This window comes from Denticeps clupeoides, chromosome 1 (assembly GCF_900700375.1).
Source record: "Denticeps clupeoides chromosome 1, fDenClu1.1, whole genome shotgun sequence".
NCBI lineage: Eukaryota > Metazoa > Chordata > Actinopteri > Clupeiformes > Denticipitidae > Denticeps > Denticeps clupeoides.
Genome location: NC_041707.1, coordinates 13,682,275 through 13,694,300, shown reverse-complemented (window position 1 = coordinate 13,694,300; position 12,026 = coordinate 13,682,275). Strand labels below are relative to the sequence as shown.

The window sequence follows — 12,026 nt, the reverse complement described above, 5'->3', positions numbered from 1 at the left end:
GACACATTGTCAGGATTGGCCCATAACTGAAGAGGAAGAAGTAAAAAAAAAAAAAAAGTCCCTCTTCTTTAGGTGAGCTTTGAACAGAAAGCAGTTGCTGTGGTGTCACATCCTGTTTTAATGCCCATGTAGGCGTGTTTTAGTTAAATCTTCTCGATTTAGAGCTTTGACTCTTCTCTTCCACCATGAGCCCAGCTCTCGCAATCCTCTCATTACTGTGTGTGTCAGGTAGTTGCGAACAAAATACAGTTACAGTAGCTTATATCAATGGCATGCTTTATGGTCTGATAGACTGAAATTGTGCTCTTCAATGTGCTGCAGGTATCCAAGGTAAGACTGAAGTCACTCAAACTCCCAGTATAATCTGGAAAACCATGGGGGATTCTGCGCAGATGATCTGCACCCACATCTTGGGCTCGGGTTATTACCAGATGTACTGGTACCGTCAGCATCAAGGAGAATCTATGAGGCTCATCGTTTTCACCACAACTGGCAGCAAAGACTTTGGGGATTTTAAGGAAGACAAATACTCCACTGTTAAAACGGTTGCTGAGAATGGATCTTTCACAGTGAAGAGTCTGGATGCTGATGACAGTGGCACATATTTCTGCTCAGTGAGCCAACACAGTGTAACAGAAGCATCAGTGAGCTCTACAAAAACACCCATGAGTGCAGTGAAAATATGATCAGGCAGGGGGACCCACTGCTCCACTCAAAATCTCCTCAATATGTCTACAATATGACAACAAGGAATGAAGAACAAACGAAGAATGTCATTTTGATGTTTTGCTCCTTTAAATACTTGGGGGCGGTGGTGGCCTAGTGGGTAACACACTCGCCTATGAAGCAGAAGACCCAGGTTCGGGTGAGGTGCAGGTGCCACTTCCTTCGTCTGAAGTCACTTCATTGTAGACAAGCAGAGTCTTCTGCTCAACATGGGACTCATCATAACAGCTTTCTCACTGCTCTGCCTGGCAGGTATTTACATCACACAAATGTAGTCACACCTAATGACAATCATTGAGTTTTGGACAGCACATTTTATATCATTTTGCTGTGTTCTCCCATTAGGTTCTACAACGTGTGCCATGGTGACACAAACACCCTCAGACCTTTTAAAAAAAGAAGCAACCTCCGCACAACTCCAATGTTCACACAGTCACTCATCTTATAATACTATCCTATGGTACAAACAGACCATGGGTGGTGGACTGCAGTTGTTGGGATACCTGGTTGGACCCAGTGACACTCCGGAAGAAGAGTTTAAAAACAAAATCAAATTAAGTGGCAACGCCATGGTTAATGAAAATGCAACTATTGTCATAGAAAAACTTGTTCCAATGGACACTGCAGTGTATTTCTGTGCGGCATCAACACAGTGCTGCAGATGGTTTCTTTGTTCCACAAAAACCCTCTTACTATGTATGTGTGTGTGTTTCCATCTGTATTCTTAGCTTGAAATGCTTTCTTTATATTGCATAGCAAATATGCTGTTTTGGTACATGACACATTTACAAAACAGTAAAGTCTATATAAACTATTTTAAAATATTATTAGAAATAAGAAAGGGAATTAAAAGCTCACAATGTTAGACACTAAGGACTCTGTATGGGAGAATTGCTTTTGATTTTTTTTTGTGTTTTTGGAAATCATTTTTGGCCATTTATTTGCAGAGCATGGAACTGGGGGACCTTTTATCAGGAGAAATATACAGTAGTATGTATTCATTAGTGCACAATCATTGTCATATTACAAATCATTGGTGGTTTCAAGGAGGCGTAGAGGATTGTTGAGGCAGCTCTTCTCTTGGCTCAGTAGGGGATGCTATGATTCTTCTAATGTCACTTGCTACATTGCTGCCTTCAGCTAATGCAATACAGTCTTCATAACCCCCCTCATTCCACACTACAGATTTGAAGACATGGGGACCCATAATAAAACAGTGTAATAAAACAGTCTTTATTTAAACAAATAGTGTTTCTTTTTCTACAAGCAGAAATTTCTACTTTCTGATCTGTGGGGAATCGGCAGAAATCCACTGGTGCCTGTGCTTCAGATAAACCGCATTATGCAATTTGGGTGATAATTGTACGTAAAAATTTCTGTGAACCTCTGTGATCATTAACAATCTTCCATTAAATGTGAAAGTGGGCATTTCAGTGTTATCAGTTCACACAGTGCCGTGTAACACAAGCCTCAAAAGATCAGTAGATATTAAAACTGCACCTGTTTCCATGGGCATTCACCCAAAAACTGTACATGTGCAAAATAAATAAATGATACACGCTAACCAGCAGAGTATCACTGAAGGGGGCCGCAAAGTCTGACTTACTCTATTAAAGACACAGTGAGATCATTCCAAACCTTCATTTGAAGAATTGCGGTCTTCTGTTGTACTTTCTGGCATGACACGGATGTTTCTTCATGTAGGAGTGACACTCTCAGGTCACCGAAGCAGCAGTGAGCATCTGATGTCACATCTCAGCAGGAAACACTCCAGTATGGCTTCCATTAAAGTGATCATCTCACTGCTCCACCTCACTGCTGGTAAATGCATTCATTTTCAATGAAACTGCATCAGTTTATGATTCAGGAATATTGATGATTTATTACTGATTGAAGATTTCCTTCTACAGTTTTGTCTTCAAAGAGCAGAGTAACTCAGATTCCATCAGATCTTATCATGGACCAAGGAGAGAAAGCCATAATCAACTGCTCTCAAATCGTATCAAACACTGCAAATGTTCTGTGGTACAGACAAAACGCAGATGGGGGCTTCACATTTTTTGGATATCTAACAAAAACTAGTCAAATTCTAGAGCCAGACTTTGAAAACAAAAACAAAATCCACTTCTATGGAGATTCTTTCGATAATAAAGACATCGCACTGGAAGTCAGCACCCTTCTGACAACAGACAGCGGCCTGTATTTCTGTGCTGCCAAGATACACAACACTGCAGAGAGCCTGTCATCAAAGCAAAAAACCTTCCCCCTTCAGCACATCGCTGCACCTCACCTGCAGATGGGGTCGAGTTTTTCTCAAGTTCCTCTTACTAAACTATTTTAACATGAGAATGTTTAACTTACTACTGTAATGCCACATCTTAAAATAAGTGAGACATCTTAAAATAAGTTTTTTTTATTTATTAGATGCATTGAGGGAAGCAGAAGTTTTGAAATGCCATTCCCTGACTTTATACAAACATTTTCAAGTGGAACACGGGTCAGCAACCTTTAACGCTCAAAGAACAGCTTGGACCCAGTTTGTGTGTGTGTGTGTGTGTGTGTGTGTGTGTGTGTGTGTGTGTGTGTGACAAAACATGTGTAACGGATGCACACCAGCATCCAATCACCCATGCACATCAGTTGGTGTCAAAAGAGAGATTTTATTTCTGTGGGAACACAGCAGGGTACAGTCAGTGGCTAACGTTCACGCACGTCGCGGCCCTCCTCTCATCCCCTCTCGGTAATTGCACGTGAACGTGAGCTATAGAGTGCGCCATTAATGTAACCCTGACCACACAAACAATGTGGAACCAAAATTTTCGTTCCCACCCACAAATACACAGAAAAAAAACACATGAACCCCGTAGCTTACAATTACAATAAGTTTTGTTGGAGTTCACGACATACATACAATTATCTTACATAACATCCCGGCCACACGTGTTGCTTGTGAAATTTTCTTTATGCTAAGAAAATTGTTGTGGGTGGGAATGGTGGGGGTGTTGTGGGTGAGAATGGCGTTTTATTACTAGCACAAATATGCATGTTGACACCGATGATGTGAGGAATGTTTAATCACCCAGACAAGTCTAAAAGAGGAGATTTGGTCACCTTAACTTAACAGAGCTATGCTAACTGTACCCAACTTACTTCTTAACTTAAATCAAGATATGCAATTAGTAAACACTGGTAGCAGAGTGGCGCAGTGGAAGTGTGTTGGGCCCAGAGGTCAATGGATCAAAATCATCCTCTTCTAATTTCCTTTTTGGGGGCAGTTAGCGGTTAAGGAAGCAGCCCCGTTCGAATCCCGATCCGCCAAAGTGCCACTGAAGTGCAACTGAGCAAAGTACCATCCCCACAACCTGCTCCTCGGGGTGCCTGTCACGGCTGCCCACTGCTCACCAAAGGTGATTGGTTAGCAGAGGACACATTTTGATGTGTCAGCGTGTGCTGTGCTGCAGTGTTTTACAATGACAATCACTTCACTTTTACTGTCCCTAAATATTACAAACAACTGATTACTGATTCATTTGGAATGCTATTCTAATTAAACAAACAAATATTTTACTTTCAGCCTTGAATTGTGTTCAGGCCAATAACCAATATGACCAGATCAACCCCATCACTCCCCATCTGAGCCTCTTTGTCGCTCTTGTCTCTGTCACAGTTTTAATTATGCATTATATGGATTAATCATGATGAGCTCATTGCAAAAACATACAAACTACAAAAACTAAATTAAAACCTGATAATCAGGATGAAAACGTTCAATTTAAAATAAAGAATTTAAATCAGCGATGTACATTATCACTGTATCACTCTTTTACTTTTGTTTCACTTCTGTGAAAGTGAAGTGATTGTCATTGTGATACACAGCACAGCACATGGTGACACAACGAAATGTGTCTTCTGCTTTTAACCATCATCCTTAGTGAGCAGTGGGCAGCCATGACAGGCGCCCGGGGAGCTGTGTGTGGGGACGGTGCTTTGCTTCCTTAACCGCAAGGCCACCACTGCCCTAGAGTCAAGGTCTGTGCCAATCTTTCACAGGATAATAATACTGGAAAAAGATAAATGGGAGCCATTTCAACTAAAACGTTCTTTAAACTGATGAACTAAATAGGCAAATTCAAGAAAGAGTTGAGGAGAGAACTTACATGCTTTTCCTGAGGAGGGCGTACTGAAGCTACACATCTCATTGTTGAGGTGCTTTCATGAAATACAGAAGTGGAGACAGGTCAGAAAGACTCTTTCCTTCCTGCAGCGTGTATTATCATGGAACTCTTCATGGTAACTACAGCATTGTTCTTGTTCACAGGTAGGTACCCAACGCACTTTTGTTCACATCAGTCAACACTAATTTTTCACTTGATAGTGTTCATATTTTTTTGGTTTCTTAGGATTCCTACAGTCTACACTGTGTACACAAGTAAACCAAAAGCCCCTGGAAATGTTCAAGAAAGAAGGAGAATCTGCAGAACTCCAGTGTTCACACCGAGTCTCTAGCGGCTCGGTTATTCAGTGGTACAAACAAAGTCGGGGAAGTGGACTGCAGTTGTTGGGCTATCTTACAGGTTCCTCTCCTGTTCCAGAAAATGAGTTCAAAGAAAAGATCCACATGACAGGGAGTGCCTTTGAAAACAGCGATGGCTTCATGACCATAAAGAACCTTGTATCATCTGACAGTGCGGTGTTCTTCTGTGCAGCATCAACACAGTGCAGACAGTTCATCTGTATGCTCTACAAAAACCCAGAGGTCTCATAACCACAGTCCTCATAACCACCATGTATGCAATGTGTGTAACTGAAGAACCCTGACACATATTTATTCACACAGAACTTAACAAGTGGTAAAAATACCAAGACAGCAAATATTGTCTTTTTGCATAAATGTGATGTTATTGGCAATAAAAGCCCCTGAAACTTATAAAATGCTTGTAATTATACTTCAGTACACCACAGAAACAAAAAGATCTAAAAACACAGAAGCAGCGAACTTTGTGTCTCTCAAAACCTTTTGCCAACAACTGTAAGTGTAAACATTTCAGAAAGTAGACAAGACTGGTAGACTACTAGAACACAGTCATGTAGAACACAACATTTGGTCTGTTGGTCTCTTCTGTGGGCACATTTTCACATGCTGAATTAGCATCCGAAATTTGACAATATGCAGATACTGCTATGCATCGTAGTATGGAATAAATGTAATGACAATGTGATACCTTGCCACACACACTGATCACATCAGTGTGTGATACAGCCAGGGGCCGCCTGAACTAAAACTGCTACAGCGTTTCTTTAGTGTTTCGTAAATAAATCCGTGCGCCGCCATTTCTGCATTCGGGTCCTTCACTGCCGCTCCACCCCTGGGTGTCACAGGTATAAATTGGTAAAATATATTCCTGTATACAGTGGGGCCACCAATTGTGCAAGTTCTCCCACTTAAAAAGATGATTTTCATCATTGGTATACCTCAACTATGAGAGACAAAACGAGAAAAAAAAATCCAGAAAATCACATCCTCAGATTTTTTAAGAATTTATTTGCAAATTATGGTGGAAAATAAGTATTGGTGGCTGACTAAATACATTTTTGCCTCACTGTAAATGTCCTTGAAATTGAATTTAATGTTACAGCCAACATTACAATACATGTACAGTGCTGTAGTATTGTACCTGCTCCACAGAGGGTGCCACACTTCAACCTTTTCAGTTTAAAAGCAAAGGCGCATGACGTCACAGAGATTCAGTTCTGAAGCCTAGGGACATGTTCTGATGTTGCGTCCTGCAGCAGACACCTTATTCCCACCACTGATTCAAGATGAGCCTCATAGCTGCTGCTGTTGCACTGTGTGTTTTAACAGGTACAGTCGTTTAAATAAAATTAATTTTCATTGTCACGTTTGTGTATGTAAATCCGGAATGGAGGGTTATGTGAATATTACTTAACTCCTGTCATCATTTTGTCTCAGTCTTTACAGGTTCTTCACTGAGTCAGACAGTGAACCAGGTCCCTCTTGATTTATTCAAGAACCAAGGAAAACCTGCTGAGTTTTGGTGCTCACATGATAAAAGTGACTACTATAATATTTTGATTTACAAGCAGTCGCAAGTACACGGACTGGAATTGCTGGGATATCTCAACGTGGACTCAGGCTACCCAGAGCCAGAATATAAAGAGAAAATCACACTCGAAGGGAATGCCAGTCCTAACAAAAATGCGACCATAACCCTAAAAGCCCTGACATCAAGTGACAACGCAGTCTACTTCTGTGCAGCTAGTCAACACACTGTCACAGAACAGCCAGGTCCCAAGACAAAAACACAGCTGATCCACACCTGCATTCAGAGGCATTCGACTTTAATACCAATCGCTCAAGCTAAACCTCAGTGTGTGGAGTGTGTACCTCCATCTCCAAACCAAATTTCTGCTCAACAGAAGTTCAACAAGGCACCCATGAAGAGACATCTCCAGTTTAGAATCTTCTGAGTGCTGAACGCTTCGGCACATGACTGAAAAAATGCTTCTGGAAAGACCAGTGTCTTGGCTCACCCCAATAACATCATCTCCTTTTATGTTGACATTTTGGGTATCTTCACCTTACTGTATCACTGTGCTACTTTGGCATTAATGTCATCAGCATGCTACATCTTTCATCCATCTTTCATTGCCAGTCTTGGCAAAAGGTAGAATTTTTTTTGGGGGGGTTGGGTTCATAGGACAATTGCAGAGTTCTGAAGTAGAACAGACCCCTACTAATTTGTTGAGAGTACCTGAGAATCGAGTGTTGATCAACTGTACACAAACTGCCTCCAAGACTACAATATCATACAGCGGACCGAACATCCTAGAGGACAGACAGCATTGATCCTTGTTTGATATATATCATAAAACTGAAAGCAAATATTGAAAGTGCTTCATCATAAGTGGAGATTTTCTGAAGTTCGGAACGATGGCTATGACGTTGCATGTATCACTGAGGTCAATGTTGCCTGTCACTCACTCTGTGATACAAAAGGAAGAGACCCTGACATTTCATGTAGCATCAAGGTTAAACCGCTGAGCATTAAACACTGTCTCAGTTGCTGGTACCCATTTTGATCACAAAATGAGACTATGGGTTCACCCAGGTCATAGAACATGTTTGGATAGACAGGAAAAGCAACAGTGGACAAGTCCTCTTTCCAGATTAGAAAATCAAACAACCCTCCCCAAGCCTGATCTAAAATTCAAGATATACAGTGACTGCAATGAACAGCAGCAATCTTGATTTCTCCAACTGTCATGAACCTGATCTTGTGTGGTGCTCCAGATCCATGTTCCAGACCAGAGTTTTGTGTTTCAGTGTATAAATGTATCCTGCTGTGTCATTCTAACATTCCCTGAGGGCTGAGGGAAACGTGAGACATGAACAAGAAGGTGTGGATACCAGGGACTTAGACACACACAAGCAACTGAAGGTGTAAAGACAGTGTGTTTAGTTACAGTGTTTAGGTGAACCCACAACCAGCCCGAATAGTGCTATATAACAAAAACAGACCAACAGGAGGGACACTACATAATCGAGCAGGAGAATATATACAATGCGAGAGCACACAAGGAAGGACCCACCACCACAGCAAATCCAGGACAGGATATCTACACTTAAAACTAAATTCTCCAATTCTCCACACTCCTCCATGGGTTCCTAGGCCCTGTTGTCACAACAAAATGAACAAAATGTGGCTGCTTCATTTGGCACCTGAGTGGCACCTTGGCGGTTCGGGTTTTGAACCATCAACCTTCTGATACGTTTCCTTACCTGCTAGGCCACCACTGGCCCAGATGATTTCACGTGGATGATGCATGTTAAAAATATTATGAGCAAATTATCCTTCATCTTTGTTTGCACGAACGTTCCTGTCACAACACAACATATTTTGGATTTCTCGTAAATCTGTGTACTTTCTGATGTTCCGTTCCAACTGAAAAATGGACGTTTTTGTTGATGGATCTAAATGCTGCAGTATTTTAATTTCTCCACAGAGGGAGCAAAACACCCAGATTTACCCAATGCACCCCTGCCAGAACAGAACATGTCATAATGGAGTCTCAGCTCCGACTTTGAGGCTTGCATTGTGTGGTGTGATCAGTTGTGAATGTAGCCTCCTTGAGTTTTCAGAGCTTATTAAAGATGCGATTTGTAACCACTGCAGTTGCACTCCTTCTTTTTGTAGGTATGTCTATTTTGGATCGAACACTGAAACTATTTAAAGTGAATTTTAATGTTTGAAGTTTTTATGTTTCAGTTGTGAGATAATATTGTTCTCTTATACTGTTGCATTTTGTTCCAGATTCTTCCCTGAGTGCAGTTATGCAATCTCCATCCAGTATATTCGAGGAACAAGATAAATCTGCTTCATTTGACTGCTCACACAACGTATCAAACTACTATTACATCCAGTGGTACAAACAAACCCAAAGCAGTGGTTTGAAATTGCTCGGATATCTGAGTACAGACACTCCTAATCTGGAACCAGAATATAAAGAAAGTAAGAAGATCCAAATGGACGGAGATGCCCGTGAAAACAAAAAAGCCTTTTTAACCATTAACAGTCTGTCGTCAAGTGACAGCGCAGTGTATTTCTGTGCAGCAAGTCAACACATTGCCACAAAACCCCCACTCATCTCTACAGAAACCCCAGCACAGCAGTCTTTCTGGGAGGACTGAAACAAACACAGTGTTTTATATATCTGTGAATACAAAGACTTATTATAAGCAATATTAATAATGCTACTGAAGAAATTGTAACACGTAATTGTTTAAATCGCTTAAATCACTCATGAACTCATGGAATCGAATGTGAGGAGAAAACAAAATGTGTTTTCACAATATCAGAAGTACTTTAAGTACAGAAGTACATTTGACAACACTGTATCATTTGATGTTGTGTATGTCATGATCTCCTGGTAAAATAAAGTGCATTATTTTATTGAGCGGTAGGACAGGAAAATGCATTTGATTTGTATTCAATGCAACACCTTTTGTTATTAAATTAAACCTACATTTACACCAATTGTCATTAAATTACGTCAACCCGTAGCTCAGTTTGTTATGGGTAGACTTATGATAGTGAAGAGAAACAGTGCTACTTGGTAACTAAAGGTTGATCAAAATGTTTTGTTCTGTACATACCAGCAGATGTCGTCTCCAGTCCTCTGATGACATCACTTCCATTTATGTACTGTAGTCAGTAACAGTCTGTAGTTGCGTCACATCAACATGAGCAGAATTCTTCTTCTTCATCTGATCTTTCTACCAGTCTGTGCTGAAGGTATTCATTAAATTCTGCATATCCAGACTCATAAACAGACGTATATGAATGTTTTCACTTCAAATTAATTTTTGTGTCCACAGGAGCATCCACAAGCAATGATGTTGTTCAAACTCCACCAGAGATCCTGGTTTCCCCTGAAAATCCTGTGAAACTTACCTGCAGTCACAATAGTTCCAGATTTGATATGATTCAGTGGTATCAAAAGTCACCAAGCAGCACAGCAATCAAACTCATCGGCTATGTGCGATTCAACTCGCCAACCATAGAAGATTCATTCACTGGCCACTTCAGCATTACTGGTGATGGCAGCAAAGAATCTGTATTACATTTTGTCAAGTTAAGTCTGGGCGAAGACACCGGGGTATATTACTGCACTGCCAGTGAAGCACAGTGTTGCAGTTCTGAAGGTGCAGCTACAAGAACTTCTGCAGCTGTGTGATGAACGCAGATCCACCCTGCAGATATTCAAACTAAAGGTTATTAACAAAAATTAATCACTTTGTAGAGCTATACGTCCCAGATGCAAGTACTTATTTTCCAAAGATAGATCTTCAGGATCATGGATAAATGTGAACAAAATCTGTGTGAAATATTTGACTGCTGAGGTAGTTATGATTTCTAGGTGTTTGACATTCAAAGGTCAATTTCTGAGTAACAATGAACTCTATTGGAGTTCGACAGACAAGCTATATTAAAACATTTTAAGGAGCCTTTCTGTTGATTGATCATGACTTCAACTTTAACTTTTTCCAGCTAATCACGAATTCCTGTTTTGTGGAACACCTCCTAGGAAGATGGACAAGGTACATCTTTATGTATGCATGCAAGCAATGCACCCTCTCCTTTCATAAATCAAATGAAACGTACATTAAAACCTAAATTTACATTAAAATGATCATTTTTCATTAATAATTTCAAGCTGCAGATTAGTTTCTAAATCAATGATAGAGAACAAGACCATTGCTACTTACTTCTTAAAGGGTCTGATATGTCATTTCCAGTCCTCTGATGACATCACTTCCTTTTATGTAATGAAGTCTGTAACACTCTCCAGTTGTGTAACGTCAACATGAACCGAATTCTTCTTCTTCATCTGATCTTTCTAAGAGTCTGGGCTGAAGGTATTACAATTACACATAAACTGACACCAAAATTCTTTTCTTTTCTGAATGTTTTCTCTTCAAATTCATGTCTGTGTCCACAGGAGCATCCAAAAGCAACGACGTTGCTCAAACTCCACCAGAGATGCTGGTTTCATCTGTAGATTCTGTGAAGCTTACCTGCAGTCACAGTAATTCTGACTTCACTCTGATTCAGTGGTATCAGAAGTCACCGAGAGACACGGCGTTAAAACTCATTGGCTACGTACGATACGACTCTCCAAGCATGGAAGGTTCATACGCTGGTCACTTCAGCGTTACTGGTGATGGCAGGAAAGAATCGGTATTAAATTTTGTCAAGCTAAGTCTGGGCGAAGACACCGGGGTGTATTACTGCGCTGCCAGTGAAGCACAGTGCTGCAGTTCTGAGGGCGCAGCTACAAGAACTCCTCTCAAACGTCAGGCCTGCCAGCAGCTGTGCGATGAACGCAGATCGACACCCACCCTGCAGAATAAGCATGTAAACCCGTGCTTGACAACGGGACTCCTGGATATTTATCCATAATGTTGTAATCTGACGAAAGCTTATTGAAACTTGTTTTTTGTTGGCTACACAAGCTCCTCTTCAAAAAAGAAACAATATTGTTCACTATAATAAGTTAATGAATGAAATACTAAATGTGGAATAAATATATTATTACACACCACACTGTTTTCCTTAACAGGGGGTGTTTGTCAGTTCACTCATAAGGGGGCGCTATATTTCACATCTTTCCTGGAGTTGGTTTTGTGCAGCCAAAGATCCCAGATGCAAATACCATGTACTCATTTTATTTCATCCAGATGGGAGAAGAACATGACTACAGTCAGCATCATCGCTGTC

General features: G+C 40.7%; 1 gene segment (V, D, J or C); it reads left to right on the top strand.

Annotated features, from left to right (window-relative positions):
- The first annotated feature begins 843 nt into the window (after positions 1-843).
- Positions 844-12,026, top strand: part of LOC114785173 (immunoglobulin kappa light chain-like) — a 33,154-nt gene continuing 21,971 nt past the window's right edge. The window contains 3 exon segments of the C gene segment in view: positions 844-978; positions 1,072-1,374; positions 1,685-1,690. Of these exon segments, the coding sequence occupies positions 936-978; positions 1,072-1,374; positions 1,685-1,690 (352 nt within the window).